Here is a 23112-nt window from a genome sequence, read left to right on the forward strand (position 1 = left end):
AAGACGAAGGTATTTACCTTCTTTGGGTTCAATAAGAACGTTTGTTTAGCCATCATTGATTGGCTATCAGAAAGGTGGAGAAATGTTATTTAAGTATGTAACTCTTACAAACCATCTTTATTAGCCCAACAGAACAATCTTATAGAGCTGCAATATCGAGGATGACGAACACCGTATATGTGTCCTGCCGCTAGTCTCAGATAAATACTGTTTAGATCAATTGAGCAAATACGTCTTGAAACCGGTTCATATAGGTATAACACCTTGTGCGGATTCAGGAATTGGTGTTAGATGGGTCGTACCGTAGGGACAAAACCTTTGGACATTCTCTCCTCCCTCAACACTGAAACATAAATGTTATAAAATGTAAGTAGGGTCGGGGGCTGGTGGGGGAGGGTAATGCTGCGGTTGTTACTTCCCCGAAAGAAAATTTAACAATTTATAGTCCAAAAGGTTGCATTTAAGCGTTTCCGGAACAGCTAGTGATAAATGTTGTTGAATTGTATCACACTGGTGCTACTACTTATGCTGTCGTTTGCTGCGACGACACAATTTGAGATAAAAAAGATGTTTGCTAAACTATCTTTAAGGTATCCGACGCACATATAGGTCATATTTAAATGGTGATTGTTGGAGTAAAACATTACAGGCAATATTGTTTGGCATAAAAATATTAACAAAAAATATTATATAACTATTAATTGTAAGCAATTTAGCACAGCATTTGTCTCGTCCTATACTACAAGGGCCTCCTCTATAACAGTGCTATATCTATATCAGTTAGTGGCCCGGGCAGAAAAGAGAAATAGATAAAACCCGCATTTTAAAGAATTTGATAGGCTGTTCGTGCAAGTACGACTGCCCTCAGACAAATAACTTGGCCAATATAAATTCACATATTAATTAGCATACAGTAAATTATTTTACAAAAGAAATAAACAGGTCACGAACTTCAAACTTGGTACATGATTCAATTAAACTTTTTTTGTCAATGAATTCATACTGTCGTCGCAAATTGTAAACCCGTCATGTGCCATCACTCAATTATTGCAACCTATGACCTCGTGAAACTGGATCGATCTACGTTTTTCAACAAGCAACAAGTGACAGCAAACATATACATATTCGGTTTAAATTTCAACTTGAGTGCAATCAAATGTGTGGGCACATGTGCGAAATTAGAATACATTACTCATTAAAAAAGCTGCTTTCACGATGCCATAGCGCATTCATTAAATGACAAAACAGTGTTAAACATAACGAGACGACTGCCGTTATCATTTTTAACTTGTTATCAGAAAGTAAATCAGTAGTATTTACATGTACAGACGAATAACATTTTATATTTACATTTGAATGAACGGTCCATAGCGGTACCGAACAATCCTTGATAAACACACAAAGTTTTAAAAATGGTATATGTTGTATTGTTTGTAAAGTGTTGTTGTTTAAAGTTTTTGGTTTGTTTGTGCTTGTTTTTGTGTTATATGTCATTGGTGTTTACCTTTGTCCTTGAACGGTGTTTATGTTTAATTAAATTACTACTGGACTTGTTTCTGAATTTAACATGTGAGGTTGTTTGCGATGGGAAATGGCCGAGGTGTTTCGAACAGGAAATCAAGTGCGTTCATCTCTCTTTAAACGTACTCCCTTATCAGGAATAAAAACAAGTGTTTAAAATTAATGCATATTGCACAACACAAATAGGCATAAGTGGCGGGATTGTATTTCAGATAAGGAGCGTCAAAATTGTAGATTTAGTTTGGATTTTTCAACTTGTGCTTCACATGTATGGTAAGAATTAGTTCGATACTTATGTCAAGTCAAATTAAGCTCATGAAATAACCGGCTAAAATTTGATTTTGTTTCCTCTTACATCGATGTGACCTTGCATGAACATAAGTGATTACAGACATCTGATGTATAAAGATAAAAAATAATACATTAACGTTTTGAAGGTTATTAGGGAAACATTTAAATTTACCTTTAACTACAAATTTGCCAAGAGTGTAACGGTATGAAGCCTTAATAAAATACATTTTAGAAGATAACAGTGTTATACAGTTATGGGCTAAGATATGTCTCATGTATTTAATAAAATTATAACTTAAGGGTTAAGTGGGTGACCCGATATGGGATATACGGGACAGGGAAAACCGTATCAGGAGAGAGCTAAGCTCGAACCCAAATATGGTCTCCTGCGCCCCGAATGTCCCATATAGGATCACCCAATAACCCCGTTACTAGCATAACACGTCTACAACCTGTTAACATGTTTCAATGTTTCATTTATTCATCGGGATATTCATCGGAATAGAAAAAAAATGCCATTTTGGTACTAAATAGACTTGGTGACCCAATATGGAAAACTTTGGGGTCACCGCATTATTAGTCCTTGACCAATAGCGTAGCGTTATTTATGTTGGAGGCGTGATATAAAAGAATATGTTAATATGAAAATCTTCAAAATTTTGAAACACTGAACATATGTTCACAAATCACATTTTGATGAATCACCACAAGGATGTGCAGCAGCAGTGGAATGTGTGTCGCGCATGGCCATTCGGATCTCCTCTGCTTATGTTCATTTAACTCAACCTCGGATGTATATAGACGTTTTATATTGACAGAAAACTTTCCATTTAACTACAGTGCAAGTAGATACTGTTGTGTTCTGTTGTTGTTTTCAATTAAGCTGTTAACTTAATTACTTCACTCTTGGAAATCATAATTAGCTATGCAGTAAAACCCTTAACTGACAATAAATTGAAACGTAGATATACAAAATACACTTTAAAATACTATAATTATTTAATACAGTTCTTTAAAATTTTACAAACTACCTATATTGATAAACAGTTTCGAATGGCGCGTAGTGATCATACTCATTCATTCAAATAAGGGCTTACTTGAACCTTATAAAACTTCCATAGCAATAGTGTATGAAAGGCCTTCTTCGGGTTACAATATCTGTTGCAACCATATGCTCGAATTTCATTCATATTAATATTCAAAGGACATGAAGCCGACAATTAATTACGAATATTGCGATCACTTGAATATATTGGCTATCACGGATCAAATTATAGAAATACAACTTAATATTCATCAAATAAGTTATTATTATGCTTTTACAGAATCGATGGCACTTTTAAGAGGTCTTTCATTTGTAAACCTGATTTGCCTTACCTACGGGTAAGTATGTTGTTTTATATAGTATGCGAAGAAGAAACTAGTCATCCACTTTTCTATTCAGTAACAAACAAATCATTAATAAAACAAATTAAACAGATGTTGTGTTTCCATTACACGATGTTTTCACACTGTCTCTGATTGTGACCCAGTGTGTAAATAAATATAGTTATAGTACGTGTCAATCGAATACTCACGTTCCTGCATACTTTTTTCAGATATTACTATGTGTCACTTCCAAAATACGTATCCCCTGGTACGCCCCTGACCGTAGTAGTCCATGTGACCCAGTCTGGGGGCCCGGTATCTTTTCTGGCAGAAATTGTAGCTTCCAACCATTCGGACGTAGCCAGTGTCAGGAAAAACATTGTCAATGGTAAGCTTAAAGGGACACTCTCATTCTAAATCAAATGTTTTAGAACAATGGCATATGCATTTTACTGTTAAATTTTAGTGGGTGCGGTACATTTAAAGTACGATTTGAACTTATGTGTTTATATTTAGTTAACAAAATTGTTTACTTATAATTAATTTACTAACGTATAAGAACTCTTTTTTGAATTGAAAACATTGTGTTCTGAATAATAAATTGTATTTTATAGGAAGACGAGTGTTACAAATGTTTGTGAAAACTGGACATTTTCAGTTTTACCCGAAGCAACTGAAATTAGCATGTTCATGTCCTGTAGTATTTGAGTTATTTAACAGCATATATGCTGTATTCATAAACATAAAATACTGTAATGGCAAACTGGCGTATTTTCAAAGAATATTAAAATAAAATGCCAATGCGTTAGTTTGCTTGATATGCCAACAATTGGGTGAAATTTTACTTTTACAAAACGTTTAAATATAAGTATGTTCTTAAAGACAATACCATAGATTAATCTGAAATCTGAAAACTGAAAGAATAGAGAAAACAAAGTTACATTTTGTAATTGAAATATATAGAAAATATCCCGGTGGAATACAAATGATAATTGTGTACAATCCAGTCACATACGCTGTTTTTACTTGTTTTAAACATACTCGATATCGCAGTTGTATTCTAACGTATATATAGTGAAATTTTGAACATGATTTTATTTCTATTTAAGATGTTCCTGAAAGCTTGACGGTTATGGTAAGTTGGATAGACGAATTTATTTTATATACCGTTGTTTTTTTTTCTTTTAGGAAGTGAATAGTTGTTCTACAAGGCGCTTAAATAGTTTTGTACATATAAAGTTTGAAAAGATAAAGATAGCCTTATTTATTTGACTACATAAGGTTAAGTAATCAGTAAAGCATTGTTTACTGTTATTGACATAACTGTTATAATATTATGTAAGTTTTGTATCATCCTGATAGAGCACGAAAATTAGGAAACTTATTTATTATTGTGTAAAAGGTGATTTTATATATCGATCTAGGTAAAGGCAAACTTGATATATCGGTTCTATGTAATATATTTGATGGTAATTGTACGTATACTATAGGCATAAACGTACGTCATGTTTTATAATGAAGGTTCCTAGCGACCTTCCCAAAGATACAAGATACAAGATAGTTGTGTCTGGGTCTGGAGGACTTTCCTTCCATAAAGAGGCTAAACTGTCCTATGAAGAGAACATCCTGGTTTTCATCCAGACTGATAAGACACGTTACTCTGGCGGTCAACAAGGTGAGTTATAATTTTGCACTGCCTTAAATCGACTATTCAAATGTTTACGAACGATTAAAACTTTATATGTATACAACAGTGCATGCATGCGACACTTTTTGTACGAACATGCCCGAAGGTTATCACTGTATAATTTATGTCACCTTTTTACACAGGCCTAAGTTTTGAAGTGCAATGAAATCTTTAAGGTGCATGGAGTATAAATTAGTTCTAACTAGATATGCGTCGTGAAAATTCGATCTTCATCTACAATGTCAAATTTCTAATATTTTATTTGTTAGCTCTACAAATATTTTATATTGGGTTGGTCAATTTTCATTTTCGATTAAATATGCCTATCTCATTAGTTTGTAAAATAAAGTATGAACATTTAACTAAGATATATTGATCTCAAATTGTTTTCAACGCAAAAAGTTCATTTTTGTTCTTACAGTTAAATATAGGGCAGTGTTCTTGTTGCCGACTCTTGCGAACTTCAACGGTAGCGCTGTTATTTCATTCTACGTGAGTATTACCTGTATATGATTGGAGTGAAGTGTGTCTTTGTACTGAGCAAACATTCAGCAATTTGATTTTTAAGTTATTTTTAAACGTCTATGAAACGGAATCGGGGGTCTTCTACTGGCTGAGGAAAATGGCATATACAACCTTCTTTGCACTTCCTGTCCTCTTTGCATTGACCGGTGCTGTCTGATCTTTGCTAAGCCATTATGTGTTATTTATGCGTCGCTTGGACCCAAAGTGATTAACCGAAAGTTCATCCGCAGCAGGCTTATCAGATATCTCTCTAGGATAACAAATTTGAGAGTGTTTTAAAAGTATTTAGGCACATTCAATCGCTACGACTGTTCGCATGGTGTCAACAAGTGATTAGATGCATCGTGCTTAAATCTTCTTTAATTTCAAACAGTTAGACTATGATGGCCGTTCTGAAATGCCAAACCATAATATATCTGGATAATGGTAAATCGGCATATTCCTGTACCAATCCTCTATCATCGGCACCTCAGCGAATCATAACCTATATGATACCCTGGGCAAATTGGCTACGGTAACTTCTTAAATCTTATAATATATTCATAAGCATTTGCCGATCAATTAAATAGCCGATAACAAAAAAGGAAGAATCTCCAGAACAGCTATAGGATTATTTAACAAAATCCTGTCTAAAACGATTTGTAAGCAGTGATCTCATTGGATAATTTCGAACCAAGATTAAACCTCTCTGCCATTTCTGCGGCTGGATTTCAATTTCTTAATTAGTCATGAGCACGATATTTTTACAGCTGATTTGCCCAGGTTATCATATGGGATATGATAAGCTGGGGTGCCGAGCATGCTAAACCTCATACAGCACCAATGTTTATCTTTGTTGATGCAATACAATGTCCTCCAGGTCAACCAGGCCCACCAAGGACGGTAACTGTCCTGAGGGCTATATTGAACCCCTTTTTAACCCAGCGCACCATCGTAAAACTGATATGTATGCAGATAAAAAACATAGATCTTAATAAATAGATATATTGGTCACTTTAAATCTCATTATATCCTAATTTCACAGGTGTGTGAAATAAACATCTGCAAATAAAATGTATGTATTTCGTTACTCTTATGAGAAGTGATTTCTATGAAAGACATTAGTTATACAATTTGTTGAACTACCTGCTAACACATGTGTTAATTCCAAACAAAAGCGTGATTGTTATATCCAACAATATAGCATGTTATGAAACCTATATTGGACAAAGCTTAAACTGACAAGTCCATACTTGAATACTGTATACTGGTATCCTCATAAAGGTTCTGTAAATAGTAGATACATTTCTTCAGCTGCCAGTGTTGCAAATATACTGTTAGCAAGCTATATTTCGTCGCTGAAAGAAAGGGCGGTTAAAGACCACCAAAAAAAAAAAGAATTTTGTCCTATAAATAGACAGTGTCTCATTGATTCAGACAGCTATCTACGAAGAAAAATATATATCATATTCATATTCCCTGGAGGGTTCTCCTAATCCTGTTTCAAATATTGAATGCCATTAACATCAATGATTGCAATGTTTTATTCGGTTTTGTTCTTTGTTTGTTTGGCAAACAAATTCAGCATTTAACGTTAAGCTATAACTTCCAAGCTGACGTTATATCCCATAAATGTTGTTAAGGATGGCAATGGAAACAGAATAGAGAAAAGAGGGCCGACCGCAATATCAGACGGTGTGATTGGCGGAGCCCTTGATTTAAGCAGGGAACCTGTTTTCGGCGATTGGAAAATTGAAGTTAATGTTCTGGTAAAATATCTTTACATATAAATAACTTGAAATTAAAATAACGATTCAATGAATAAAGTCATATGAATATGTGTAAGTATGCATGTATCTTAAAAGTACATCTTTATCAAAAGTAAAAAGGTAATACAAACAAAGACCATTAACGAAAAAATGGCAGTGATTGTTTAATATATTAAATTATTTAATCTTGTAAAAATATCATTTGTTATTGTTTAGGTTATAGTACACCGTATTTATTTTTTAATTTTATATAATGTTGATGTATTGGTTATGTATACGTTTCTAGCAAACAACCGTTTCGAAGCAGTTTAAGGTGTTCGACTACAGTAAGTTATTTTCGCTCATGTTAAGCTGTAGCTATCAATCGATTAATAATGAATAGAACAATGCAAAGATTAAAAGCTAAATTAAGTGATACATTTAGCTTCAATTCATCTATGGATTATTTGGTTACGAGTAACATTTGTGTTTTAACGTGTTTCATTCAATATCTAAGATTTATTGTAAAATAGTCTATGAAATGAAAGATAACCCCGCGGGATTACATAAAAAATAATACATTACGCCAATTTTAATTTCTAGAAAATTGGTTTAAAACGTTGAAACAAAATCGTACCAATTTTTGTGTGCTCCCTTTGAGATATCGTGGCCAGTTTTAACAACGTTCAAGTTTAACAGCGCGTCGTTGTCATCAAACGTCATTTGAAATGTTTCCCCCTTAAAACTAATTCTTTGAAACTTGACCGGAAACTTTTTTTAACTGACTTCTTATAAATTTGATCGGGAGTTTCAGGTTTCTGGAACAACATGGCCCCCGCTGTTAACAATAACATTTTATACCCTGTCTACAAACAAATAACATTAAGCGTATTGAACAGGAATTGACACATTATTCCCTTCGTATATACCCAAAGAATGACTTGAAATCTTCTCTTGTTCATAACAGGAATCATTATACCTGGAAGGGTTGGATTAGAAATTACCTGTCTTTCGTGTCATTTACCTGGTAATCGAACTAAGGCCCTCTATGCATTGTTATTTTGTTACTTTCAGTTTTGCCGAAGTTTAGTGTGGAACTGACTTTGCCGCAAAACATAAAATCAACAGATCAGAGCATAACTATTTCAGTGAAAGCGAGGTAACTAGTACCACGTGACAGAATATTGATGGATATTGCGGACATATTTCAACAGGACATGAATGTTTTCAACTTATCAATATTTCACAAATGCTATAAGCCAAAGCTTCTGTACATAAAGTCCCCTTACAAATCATTCGCTAGCTCAATAGAGAAAGAGCGGTGACGTGCAATTACGTCCACTATATGTCTTAATTACACTCTCTAAATACGGAATATCACTGTAAGTATTTGCCTACATGCACTTACTCTAACATCCAGTATGTACTTTTGCCGAATTGAAAAATGTTGCGAAAATATATTAGCATAAATCGATATTGTCCGACTGATCAAAATGTCCGAAATACACATCAATATTCTTTTTAATATATAGATTTAAACACCTGTTGTAGAATTCGTGATATTTAGTGAATGTTCGCTTTTAATTCCTAATTATAGCCATGGGCAGTATGATCAAATAGTGCACGATCGTACGCTTAAACATGGGCAAAAACAAAAGGTAAGGCATAAAATACAACATCAAGTAGATTTCACGATCAATTTAGCTAATACGAACTAATACAAAGTATGTTTTACATATTATTAATAACGTAGTGTGTATGATTTTCTTAACCTGTATATTAAATCATCTGTCTGCAACATAGTCATTGTTTGTTCAGTCATTTGTTTGTAGTCCTAGCATTGTTTATTAAGTTGTTTGTCAGTAGTCCTGATATTGTTTATTACGTCGTTTGGCAGTTGTCCTGGCATTGTTTATTAAGTCGTTTGTCTGTATGCCTATCATTGTTATCATTGTTATTAAGTCGTTCGTCTGTTTGCCTATCATTGTTTATTAAGTCGTTTGTTTGTATGCCTATCATTGTTTATAAAGTCGTTTGTCTGTATGCCTAGCATTGATTAATAAGTCGTTTGTCTGTAGTCATAGCATTGTTTATTAGGTCGTTTGTCTGTAGTCGTAGCATTGTTTATTAAATCGTTTGTCTGTTGTCCTAGCATTGTGTATTAAGTCGTTTGTCTTATGCCTAACATTGTTTGCTAAGTCATTTGTCTGTATGCCTAGTATTGTTTATTAAGTCATTGTATTGTCATGGTTGAATTATTTCATGATTCTTTTGTTTGTTAATCACAGTTATTGTTTAAAAAACTGTGTGTTTGCTTTAAATGTACTATTTCTGAAATTGTCCGTCCGTATTAAAGATGATAGTTTGTTTAATTATTCGCTTGAGTCTGTCATATTAATTGTTTACTGAGTCGTTTGTCTGGTTAAAATACATTAATATTACACCGCGTACGCCAATCTGGCAATGCGTCTGCACTAAACTCATTACATGTAAGCGGGTTGTCCGGTTAACGCAGTGTTTTTTTACATCTTTTTATCACCAAGGCGATCCAGGTTCGATTCTCGGCCTGGGCTCAGTTGAGTCTGGCTAGCGGTCACCAAGCCGGAGAAGTGGGTTTTCTCCGGGTACTCGGTCTTCCACACAATACTAGACCACACTCTCGCGCAACATTGTGCCAACGAGAGTGAATTAGTATATTTTAGCATAACTTTCTTCAAAATCGATGTGAAATATATAAGTTTTAAATTGCATTTATTATTTACTTTAAATTTATTCAGGGAATAAGAAGCATAAATGTTCATTATATAGGTTATCATGCACTCTCATTCCGGTATATATATGTATATATATGATACTCTTTTACAGATATACGTTCAATAAAGACGTTATCGGCATTTGCACCATTCAGATATATAACGCAGACTACCAGCAACGAAATTTGGAATTTGAACAGGAGGTAAGGATTATTCACGTCTTTGTCGTTCAGCACACAATCGTGATTTATGTATTCAGTATTCAAAGAAAGCTTGATTATGATAAAAAAAGTCAAGTTATGACTTTAAATATGTACATTTTAGCGGTCGAACAATATACAACAACTTTTATGATCAGTACCAACCGAGTCAAATCAATTTCAAAGCAATATATTGAAAGAATGAAAGTATCAATGGGGATTTATTGATTAAATTAAAATATAACAACATATTTTAAGTAATACACTTCATCCTGTGGTTATACGTGGTGTAAATAAAATTTGTATTCCTGTTCATTGCTGAATCTTTAGCATTACTGTTTTAATGCGTAAACAATATTTATTTCATGCTCCCTTTCCACCAAACTAAATTGTAGCTCGGTAATGATGATGATGATGATGATGCTGATGATGCTGATAATAATGATGATGATGATGATGATGATGATGATGATGATGATGATGATGATGATGATGATGATGATGATGATGATGATACAATTGTAGATAAGAGGAACAACACATTTTAATATTGACATGCATGACCTAGAAGGACATTTCCTTGTGCGTGGGAACATAAAAATTCGAGCTTTGGTAACAGACAATGCAACTGCACTAACAATGGCTGAAGAAAAAGATTTAAAAATCGATGTACAGAAACAAGATAGATGGAAAATCAAACAAACACTCGATAGGGAAGGATTTTTACCAGGTCTAACTTATTCAACGATTGTGAGTTTTTATTAATTTACATAGTTTATAGCATTGAAACATCCCTGTATTTGCTATCTGTAATACCAGTGCATTGAGCCTAAATTTAGTTTAAAAATCGTAATAGTAACTTATCCCCAACATTAACTACACATCTCGATGTGTTTGTTTACAGGTTCGTCTAACTAACCACGATGATGCTCCTCATAGATCAGGGGTATTTAAATACGCAGCAACATTTCATCGAGTTGATAAAATGACTTGTCCTGCTGGATCAGTTCAAAACGAAACATTAAACGTGACTTATACTTATCTAAAAGGCGCCGCTGCATACGACACTTCTGGTTTCGCTGTGATCACATTCTTGGTACCACCAGGGCCTATTGAAAAAATCGAACTGTTAGTAAGTGTATCGACTTTGGCTTATTACAGTACTGGATACACGAGAGTATACATTTTCTGTATCTCCTATAATATTCTATACTATAAGTCGGATTTTTAAATCTGACGGGATTCTTTCATTTTACATTACCATAAAATGTTGCTGGAAAGTCGCCAAACTTGTTAAAGGTAACACAAGTGTACATAAACTTTTTCAAAGCTAGATCAAAATTTGATCGAGGCAGAAATATTGAAGCGGCCAAGCGAAGTGAATAACTTTATTCAAATAATTCTATATCATAATCCAAAAAACGTGAACCAAATACATGCCTGTTTGAATATTGCATATCAATCTTACTAAGCAAAAAAAGAGCAATGTTACATGTATATTACACATTTGAATTAATTTGTTTTGTATGTGATCGGTATTTTAGACCGGAAACAATGTATAAATAGCATTTGATATTATTTTACCTCACTTTTGTCTACAATGGTAAAGTCCCCTTCCCCGAAAAAGAAATAGTTTGAAAAAGAAATAGTTTGACAATAACAAATATTTTCAAACTTTTTGACACGTGACCAAGCGAAAATTTACTCTCAGATTATGTGACCGCAGTGATATTTTGAATGTGATATAAGGGAAAACACTGCTTTAATATTATAGCTAAATCATTACATAATTGCCTCCCCTATGCACATACAGCAGTGACGTCACTATTCAATGTGTACATAAAAACATCAGACGACAGGATCTGTCTGGTTTTAAAAGGAAGTTTAGCATAATTAACGCTGGAATTTTTTTATTATTATTATTATAATATAATATATAATTATTTGATTGTTATATTTTTTCTGCCTTGTTAAACTTATTAATTTAGTGAATTAAAACATTTAATGTTTTGTTTGTACTTAATTTTGTTCGGTATAATAAAATAAATATCATACCGCAGCATGTGTGACATTGATATTGTCAACCCTCGAAACAGAATGTCACCAGAGGCGTTCGGCTAACGCCTCGGGTGACGTTCTGCTCACGGGTTGACAATATCAATGTCACACATGCTGCCATATGATATTTATATAATGTTCTGTTATATAAGACTGCTTTATCATATGCGTTATTCTATTGCTGAATGTATCGAATGCATAGTTTTATTTATGTTTTATTGTATAAGGAGTCTGGTTTACTTCAATAGGTGTTACAGCTGAGATTGTTTAAGAGAATGGGTTTCAACCCTTCTGTTCTTAGTATTATTCAATTGATGTATGCATACATTTATTCGACAGGTAAGCGATCAATATACAGGAGCAATAATGTACAGATACTTGTACTCCTTTTCAAGGCATTCAGTTCCGATTCTTCGAGTTTGGACAAACACACCTGATGTTATGGTATGTTTATATGTTTTCTTCAATCGTGCTAGTTGTCTTATATATAAGCATGTTTTATCATGTCAAATGTTATTTGAAGAACATACGCGATGTAAGCTATTGTACTTTTGTTCTAAAATATTTCTAATTAATTGCTTTTATACATTTCCAATTAATTCAAGGTTGGAGATATAATTGATCTGCGTGTAGAGTCAACACAAGCCTTGGTTGGAAATGTCACAATGGAGGTAACTCTTGTTTCACTAAACTATTGTCAAGAAGCGAGGTACGATGTGTATGGTTATTAACCATATAGAACAGTGGTATAATTTATGGCATTTGGCGATTTAAAGTATGTGTGTGTTATAATATGCATTTCGTAGTATCGAATGCTTAAGTATTCATTTACATGAGATTTACATTGTTTTTGGATCATTTGATTTATAGCAATCATGAGCATATTCTACACAATGCTTATGTTAACAGTGTATACTTAGTCTTAAGAAACATGAGTCAAAAAATAATGTAGATAACGATAAAGCGACATTAATGCCGAAATTTCGCATTTTCGAAAACAGAAAAAAAATGTTGCAATACTAAATTATAGTTTTAATCGAGCTTTGAGACAAGTTAATTGTAAACAATACCCGTGTAAGAAACAATTTCTAGAATTTTCAATCACATGCGCGCTTTTTTAATGGACAATAAAAACCGGAATGCAAAAGAAAAAATATAATAGGAATCTCTAAAAATATGTGTCTCATACAATGCGTTTCTTTCACTATTTAAAACATTTCGTAAAATGCAAAATTAAAAAGGGACGACATCATGAAGAGTAAATAAATAAACATTGCTATCATAAAATAAGAAGTCTGGAATGTCTGTTGAGTTTATGCATGTATATTATTTTCCTTTAGTTTTACTCACGGGGGAAAATGATACGACTCATTCAAGCACCTGCCAGCAATTCAAGGATAATAGGTCTTAATGTTCCGATATCAGCAGACATGTTTCCCCGGTTGTTCCTCATGGTGTCACACATAACACAGTCCGGACACATTCTATCGGACAATGTAGTGATCCAAGTCCAAGGGAAGCCCTTTATTAACAAGGTATATGTATGCGGCTAAATGCAGTGTATGTTTTTTTGTGTTCACGTTTGTTACGGAATGTATTTTCATAGGTGATTACTAATATCAAATCTATGAAGTTTCGGCGCAATGAAAATTTCTCAAAAAATAAATAAATGGAAATACATTTCCCAGATACAATTAGAATTGTTGCATTTATTTGTACCTATCCCCGTCAATTTCATGTTATCTTTCAATTAATGCTATTTTTTATTGTATTCACTCAGGTGGAAGTTACATTTAACACAACACTGACCACACCACGGCAAACAGTCGACATGAAAGTGAAAGCAGATCACGGATCGACCGTTTATATATTAGTTGAGGACGAACGGAATCGCTTGCTTGGATCAGACAATGACATTTACGCAAATGAGGTATACTAGAAGACAGTATTTCATTATATATAATTTGAGATTGAAGATGAACATACATAAAGCCAATATTTTATATTTTTTAAGGACATTTCGTTATTGTCTTTTTTTTTTTAAATCAATGTTATACGTTAAAGCAGGGTATTACGAAAAATGTATTAAAACAAAGCAAGTCAAAAAGGGCAAAGGGTCTGAATGTAGGAGACAATTATGTTAACCATTGGACCGTCTGTCAGGACAATGCGAAACAAATACGAAAACAGGAAAGCCATGGCCTAGAAACATGATATTGGTTTACGTTTTGGCTAATGATCTTGTCCCTGTAGTTGCTATGGCTTTATGGAAATAAAAGAACTTGCTTTCCAATTTGATTTACAATTTGTAAACGAATTAGACTAAGAAACTGCTAGTAAAACGCAACAGACAACGGGGGATCACAGTTGCTTAGATAAGATGCTTTACGTTCAACCCTCCAATTTGTCTTGTGCATTTGTTTATATTGACGAAAATGTAAAAACATTAATGGCTGTATTAGGCCTCCGGGACACTTCTTATCAAACTCCTGTGTTATAGTTAAACATATCCACATACTAGTTACCTCTGTTCCAAAGTATGTTCATCGTATCTACAGAATGTGACACATCCTAAATGCATGTTAAAGTAACATACGGGATTTCCTATTGTTTGATATGTATTTCAGATAATCGACGAAGTTCTTAGAGTATCTCACAACACGTCTTCTAATCTTGGGTGGAGAGGAAAATATGTAAGTGGATACTTTATTTTTTAATGACAATACCAACTGACTTATTAATCATAATTCCTCATTTTCATGGAAGGTTACAGTACTGTTGAACAGCACAATTCGCAGCTTGATACTCAAATTCAAGAAGACTAAAAACTTACTTGAGTATGTAACAGCATTATCAACCTTGTATTATTTAGAGATGTACAAAAGTTATACTTGTTTGGAGATACAACTCGTTTTTGTCAACTATTAAACATCATGAGTATCTGCTCATATTTAATGGCTAATCAACAAGTGTTTTATGTTATGACAATCAACAATTTTTATTCATATTGTTTACATTGTTTTTATTGTCGTTTGTACTCTGACAGCAAACAGCCATTTTAATTCCGGAAATGTAAATAGATTGGTTCCCAGTTTTTATTTACATTGTTTACATTGTTTTTATTGTCGTCTGTACTTTGACAGCAAACAGCCATTTTAATTCCGCAAACCTAAATAGATTGGTTCCAAGTTTTTATTTACATTGTTTACATTGTTTTCATTGTCGTCTGTACTTTGACAACAAACAGCCATTTTAATTCCGCAAACGTAAACAGATTGGTTCCCGTTTAAATTCAAACAAGGAAGTTGGTGTTAAAAATACCAGGAACAAAACTGGAAAAAATTGGTTGCCGTTTCATTCGCAAACCTGTATGAATATGAAAGGAAAACTAACTACCAAACCGAAAAAAAAACATTTAATTCATGATCTCCATACCTTAGAAAACTCAAGGGAATATGATATATATTTTGCTGTGTCGATGGCCGTTTGATTCAATGAGAGACTGACCATTTAAATAATTTAATTGTGTTCATTGATCATGTGTACATTCCGAGCAAAATCCAAACAATTATTTCGTTAATTTTCGGAAATCAAACGGTTATGTTCGTCAAATGTATGCAACATTTTTTTCCCTTGAAACTGTCAACATGCGGATGTAGATTTATGTTATAAATAGTTCCGGCATTAATACTAACATTGATATTCTGTGACAAATAGGAGTGCTTATTTAAACATTTAGAGGTACAACATAATATAAATTCATTGTCTTCATGAGCAATACTGTCACCCAATCAGCCACTCGATATGATCATAATGTTTAAACACGGAAGTAAAGACTCGTAAATTGATGATTTTGATTTGCAAGGTCTTTGTACACATATGAATATATAATATATGTCATATGTAAAACATATTTCATTTTATCTCCGCAGGTTGGTAGAGACAGACGCGAGTATGGCTTGTACGGCGATACAGATGACGGTTATTTGGTAATGGCCATGTTGTTAAATTCATATTTTTTATTTAACTTTTCATAAAACTAATACTCACCGCTTTATACAATATAGTTATTAATATTGTGTTTTGATGCGGGATTTGATTTTGGCAGATTTGGGTTTTATGACGTAAATGAAAAGTCGAAGCAGGTCGAATATGATAACCCGGGTCAAAAATCAATGACCATAATTATAATATACTGCCTGGACAAGTATTCACATAAGAAATTGCATTTCTACGACGCATGTTTTTTTTTGTTTTTTTTATGACATTTTAACACAACGCGATAATACATTTTATGGCGTGATCTTGGTCGAGTGGCATTACGGAGAAATAAATGTTACGATATGTATTGCGTGCTGATTTATGAAACGTATATAATAGATTTAAAATATTCGTCTTTATACGCCGTTATTTACCATTTGGTCTGCACTGTTATTCCAAATAAAACAATTGCAAGTGTAAGTTTCACAAGGACCACATTCAACTAGCCATGGAGCTCTATATCATGCTTCCAACAGAAATGTCACAACGCCGTAGGTCCAGAACTAGTCACGCGGCGATCCTACTTTTCCCGTACTGGGTAACTAAATTAAATAGTAACAAAATGACGTCTAATGTAAGAGTCCGATGAATATATAAAGTTGTCGACGTGATATTTAAGTTACGTTATAATTTTAATCTTCCAACTTGTCCATTGAATTTTGAAACATTGTTTAACACGTCGTAAATTATTATAATTCATCTGAATGAATGTCAACATTCGTATTAAAACAAAATTGTTGCTCTATCTAAAATAAATGTATTCGACACTCGAGTAAATATAACTCATCATCATAATATCTTTACTTTAGCTGTGTATATATCAGGAAATAAAAAAAAAGAATTAAAACTATAAGACTTTGATTGACCTAAGTTCATGGTTATTATAATAAAACAATAGCTTTGAACTTATGTAATTTGAATAATTTATTTTAATTTCAGCAAACAGGATTGATACTCTTTACAGACGGGACATTCTTTGAAAGAAGAAATGCGTATGATTTGCTTTTGTTCAGTGGATTGACCGAAAATGATTGTGAGTTACATAATTGTATTATTTTTACTTAAGAGCAAACATAGGCCACTTATTTGGAGAAAGTTTCTTCTTTCATTACCTGGTCTTTAAATCGGCTTTGAAATGAATAACAAACACTAAAACTAGTACAAAACAAATATTTTGCCTAAGATTTGAAAGTGCACACAAACTGAATGTGTTTTTGTTTTAAATACATTAGTACCAAATCATTATTTGTTAACAAAGTTTATGCTACATACGAAAAAGCAAGATGTGTGTATAACTGTATGTAATGAGTTTATCTAAAGATAATAATACACACTTAAATTGCATGTCGATAATATTGAAGGAAACTATTTATTTCAAAAACAAATTTCAAATATGAGTTATATTATCAAATTAAAAGAAATTTATGATGACAAGCGATTCTTTTTATAAGTAACATAACTCTTAAACATGCTAGATGACCCTCATACTTGCACTTTGTTGTTTTTATTTTGTTTTTCAGTTCCTAAGTGTTTGTGTTTTTGTTTTGTTTTTCAATTCTTAAGTATTTGTGTTGTTATTCTGATTTATTCATTGGACCAACATTTTGCGGCCTTCAAAAAACTTTCATTTTCTTGTTTTCTTCCCTACAAAAATAGGGGGGATGCATATAAATTTGATTTTGCAGTAGGAAAGTAGTAATAAGGTGATGCAATGTTTCTCAATGTACTTAGGAAAACCAGAGTTATGGCCCTTTGATTAGCAAATAAATGTTATTTTTTAACTATTGTCGCTCAAAACTCCAAAACTATATTATATATATATATATATATATGCGTGAAACATAAGGGTTACGATAATTAGGCGATGTTGTGGTTCACCTTGAGTTTCGTTTTCAGCTGCACCAAGTAAAATAAGGGTTAATGCTAACTTATCAGCAAATAAATGCCTTTTGCTGACTTGTGTTGCTCATCACGCTATAAACATACACTACCGACTGTCATGAAAACATTAATTGCATGTTAATACAACAGTTATATAAACTTATACTAAATCACTGCAATTGGCATGATGTTGCGCAAGAATGTTGAACAATATTTCGGAGTGAATAAACCCTGAGCAAAAACACTTGTCCATCTAAATTATCGCGAATTAAGCCAACATGCCCCCATGCCAGAAACCGAACCTGGGTCACATTGGGGACGGGATGCGGTAGCTGCTCTGCTGAACGCACAACCCCAATATGTTTGAATAATGTTGGGATAATAACACAGGAGACGAACAAATACATTTTATACATGTTGATATTTAAGTATTATTCAGTTAAAGTTGTTTGTTTAATTGTAAGATCTTAATATATTCACCGAGTGAGCACCAAAACATATATTAAACGAGTGTTGTTGCTTCGACAGTAATATTTATATTTCGTGATCTAGAGTTGAAATATATTGCGATCTAACAATTTAATAGTTTTATTATTTTACATATAAGTTTTTTTAATGCCTAAATTCGAATCAAAATCCAAATCCAAAGCATTATTACTTTAATATTCGTAATGATATATCAGAAAAATTGTGTATCACGTGATCAAATAATTTCACTGTGTTCATATGTATCTATTCTTGTTATTAAACTATATGTATGTGCACGTTTTAGGTGATGGGTATCTACAACGTAAGTACATTAAACTTATTATTTTCAATTGTATATATACTCTATAATAAAGGAACATAATTTTTCGACACTGTTTTGGGCTTAGAAGAAACTCAACACAAAGTTTGTATTAAGGTTAAGTGATCAAGACCAAATAACACCAAACTCACTGCCACAAGCCAATAAACTAAAACCGAGACACTAACTGTCGGACTACAACCCACACCAAACGAGAGACACTATCAGACAAAAAAAAACAACAATCACCAAACGAGACGCTCACTTTCACTATACAGCTATCACCAAACTAGAGACACCCACTGTCAAAATACAGCAAACACCAATCGAGAGACAACCACTGTCACAGTACAGCTAACACCAAACGAGAGACACCAACATTCACAATACAATATGCACATAACGATATACACCTTCTTTCAAAATATATATACACACAACGAGAGACACCAACTGTCACCATACACCAGACACAAAACGAAAGACACCCAATGTCACAATAAATCCCACACCAAACGAGAGACATTCACTGTCACAATACAACAAACACCAAAAACGAGAGACACTCACTGTCACAGTAAGCATACACCAAACAAGAGACACGCACTGTCATAATAAAACATACAATGAACTAAAGATACTCACGGTCACAATAAAACATACACCAACCGAGTGACACTCACAGTCACAACACAACCAACACCAAATGAGAGACATCCACTGTTACAAAACAATCAAAACCAAACGAGAGACCCATTTCAAAACACAACCACCAGCAAACGAGAAACACTCACTGTCACAACACAACTAAAACCAAACGAGAGAAATTCACAGTCACAAACCAACCAAAAGCAAACGAGAGACACTTACTGTCACAACACAAACAGCACCAAACGAGACACAAACATTGTTACATCACAAACAACACCAAAACGATAGACACTCACTGTCACAACACAACCAACAACAAACGAAAGACATTCACTGTCACAACACAACCAACACCAAATGAGAGACATCCACTGTTACAAAACAATCAAAACCAAACGAGAGACACCCACTTTCAAAACACAACCACCAGCAAACGAGAAACACTCACTGTCACAACACAACTAAAACCAAACGAGAGAAACTCACAGTCACAAACCAACCAAAAGCAAACGAGAGACACTTACTGTCACAACACAAACAGCACCAAACGAGACACAAACATTGTTACATCACAAACAACACCAAAACGATAGACACTCACTGTCACAACACAACCAACAACAAACGAAAGACATTCACTGTCACAACACAAACAACACCAAACGGGAGACATTCACTATCAAAACACAACCAACGCCAAACGAGACACACTCACTCTTGCAATACAACACTCATCATACAAAAACACTCACTGACACAACACAATAAACACCAAACTAGGGACACTCACTCTCGCAATACAACCAACACCAAACGAGAGACACTCACTCTCGTAATACAACACACATCATACAAAATCTCTCACTATCAAAACACAACCAACACCAAACGAGAGACACTCACTTTCAAAACACAAACAACACCAAACGAGAGATTCTTACTGTCACAACACAACCAACACCAAACGATAAACACTCACTGCCACAGCACATCAACACCAAACGAGAGACTCTTAATTTCATAACACAACTAACACCAAACTAGAGATTCTTACTGTCACAAAACAACCAACACCGAACGAGAGACACTATCTCTTAAATCTTAACCAACACCAAACGAGAGACTCGCACTGTAACAACACAACCAACACCAAAGGAGAGACACTCATTGTCAAAACACAACCAACACCAAACGAGAGACACTCACTGTCACATCACAGCCAACACCAAAGGAGAGACACTCACTGTCACAACACAACCAACACCAAAGGAGAGACACTCACTGTCACAACACAATCAACACCAAACGAGAGACACTCACTGTCACAACACAACTAACACCAGACGAGAAACTCTTACTGTCACAACACAACCAACACTAAACAAGAGACTCTTACTATAAAAACACAACCAACACCAAAGGAGAGACACTCACTGTCACAACACAACCAACACCAAACGAGAGACTCTTACTGTCACAACACAACCAACACCAAAGGAGAGACACTCACAGTCACAACACAACCAACACCAAACGAGATACTCTTACTGTCACAACACAACCAACACCAAAGGAGAGACACTCACTGTAAACCACAACCAACACCAAACGAGAGACATTCACTCTCAAAACACAACCAACACCAAACGATAGACACTCACTTTCACAACACAATCAACACCAAACGAGAGACTCTCAATTTCAAAACACAACCAACACCAAACGACAAACTCTTACTGTCACAAAACAACCAATACCAAACGAGAGACTCTCACTCTCACAACACAAGCAACACCAAACGAGAGACTCTTACTGTCACAACACAACCAACACCAAACGAGAGACACTCACTGTCACAACACAACCAACACCAAACGAGAGACTCTCACTGTCACAACACAACTTACAGTAGATGAGAGACTCCCACTGTCACAACACAAACAACACATAAAGAAAGACGCTTACAGTCACAACACAACCAACACCATACGAGAGACTCTTACTGTCACAACACAACCAACACCAAACGACAGATTCTTACAGTCACAACACAACCAACACCAAACGAGAGACTTTTACTGTCACAAAGCAACCAACACCAAACGAGAGACTCTTACTATCACAACACAAGCAACACCAAACGAGAGACTCTTACTGTCACAACACAAGCAACAGCAAACGAGAGACTCTGACTGTCACAACACAAGCAACACCAAACGAGGGACTCTTACTGTCACAACACAACCAACACCAAACGACAGACTCTTACTGTCACAACACAACCAACACCAAACGAGAGACTCCCACTGTCACAACACAACCAACTCCAAAAATCTGTCGAAAAAACAACCAACATCGAACGAGAGACACTATCTCTTAAATCTTAACCAACACCAAACGAGAGACTCTCACTGTAACAACACAACCAACACCAAAGGAGAGACACTCATTGTCACAACACAACCAACACCAAACGAGAGACACTCACTGTCACATCAAGGCCAACACCAAACGAGAGACTCTTACTGTCACAACACAAGCAACACTAAACGAGAGACTCTTACTGTCACAACACAACTAACACTAAACGAGAGACTCTTACTGTCACAACACATGCAACACCAAACGAGAGACTCTTACTGTCACAACACAACCAACACCAAACGAGAGACTCTTAATGTCACAACACAAGCAACACCAAACGAGAGACTCTTACTGTCACAACTTAACCAAAACCAAACGAGAGACTCTCACTGTCACAACACAACCAACACCAAACGAGAAACTCTCACTGTCACATCACCAAACGAGAGACTCTTACTGTCACAACACAAGCAATACCAAACATGAGACTCTTACTGTCACAACACAACCAACACCAAACGAGAGACTCTTACTGTCACAACACAAGCAACACTAAACGAGAAACTCTCAATGTCCCAAGGCATTGTACGTTACATAAAACTGAAATCGTCATTAGAGAAAAGTTCGGTTTCTGATATTATGGCACATTTTGTATAAAGACTATTCAGTTTTTCACGTTTGCTTTCCTCGTCCATTGTTATTAAAGAAAATGGACGAGGAACGATGTTTATATTTACAGTTTTCAATATATATGAAATAAATAATTATTTTTCTTTTTGTTGTCAATACATTCATGGTATTTTGTTTTGCATAAGATATATTTAAGACAATTATAAATGAAGGTATTTGAAATATATAGTCGTATATTAACACCACAAATTCTTCAAGCAATGCATCAAAGGATCTATTGATTTTAAGTTAATATACATGCGTCGCGGATGGGTCTCTTTTCTAATTTCTCTTGCATTCATATTTTTCCAGGACGAACTATTATTTTATCTTCTATTTATTTAAGCATATGATAACATAATGCATTGGTTTTTAAAAGCACTAGTTAAATGTTTTGACATTTGCAAACAGTAACACATACTTTGTTATTTATGTACATTTGTTCAAGATATTAAGATGTTTTTTCTCTTAAATATCAGCAATTTTAGATAGAACAAACAACAATATGAAATTACGGTTCAACATCGTACCTATCTGATATGTTTATGTCAATTCTATAGTCCATGTTTATGTCAATTTTATAGTCTTA

At 34.2% G+C, this 23112-nt stretch overlaps 1 protein-coding gene across 1 annotated transcript in view; it reads left to right on the top strand.

Annotated features, from left to right (window-relative positions):
* The first annotated feature begins 1730 nt into the window (after positions 1-1730).
* The window catches only part of LOC128222327 (CD109 antigen-like), a 99427-nt gene continuing 78045 nt past the window's right edge, over positions 1731-23112 (top strand). The window contains exons 1-20 of the mRNA XM_052931307.1: positions 1731-1794; positions 3138-3195; positions 3411-3568; positions 4290-4315; positions 4702-4855; positions 5289-5359; positions 7015-7140; positions 7427-7466; positions 8194-8278; positions 9985-10075; positions 10598-10822; positions 10977-11204; positions 12470-12574; positions 12736-12801; positions 13471-13665; positions 13911-14060; positions 14758-14823; positions 16063-16119; positions 17111-17204; positions 18825-18842. Coding sequence (XP_052787267.1) covers positions 1788-1794; positions 3138-3195; positions 3411-3568; positions 4290-4315; positions 4702-4855; positions 5289-5359; positions 7015-7140; positions 7427-7466; positions 8194-8278; positions 9985-10075; positions 10598-10822; positions 10977-11204; positions 12470-12574; positions 12736-12801; positions 13471-13665; positions 13911-14060; positions 14758-14823; positions 16063-16119; positions 17111-17204; positions 18825-18842 — 2020 coding nt within the window. The 5' untranslated portion in view covers positions 1731-1787. The remainder of the gene's footprint in view (positions 1795-3137; positions 3196-3410; positions 3569-4289; positions 4316-4701; positions 4856-5288; positions 5360-7014; positions 7141-7426; positions 7467-8193; positions 8279-9984; positions 10076-10597; positions 10823-10976; positions 11205-12469; positions 12575-12735; positions 12802-13470; positions 13666-13910; positions 14061-14757; positions 14824-16062; positions 16120-17110; positions 17205-18824; positions 18843-23112) is intronic.

The sequence above is a fragment of the Mya arenaria genome, chromosome 16 (genome assembly GCF_026914265.1).
Source record: "Mya arenaria isolate MELC-2E11 chromosome 16, ASM2691426v1".
Lineage (NCBI taxonomy): Eukaryota > Metazoa > Mollusca > Bivalvia > Myida > Myidae > Mya > Mya arenaria.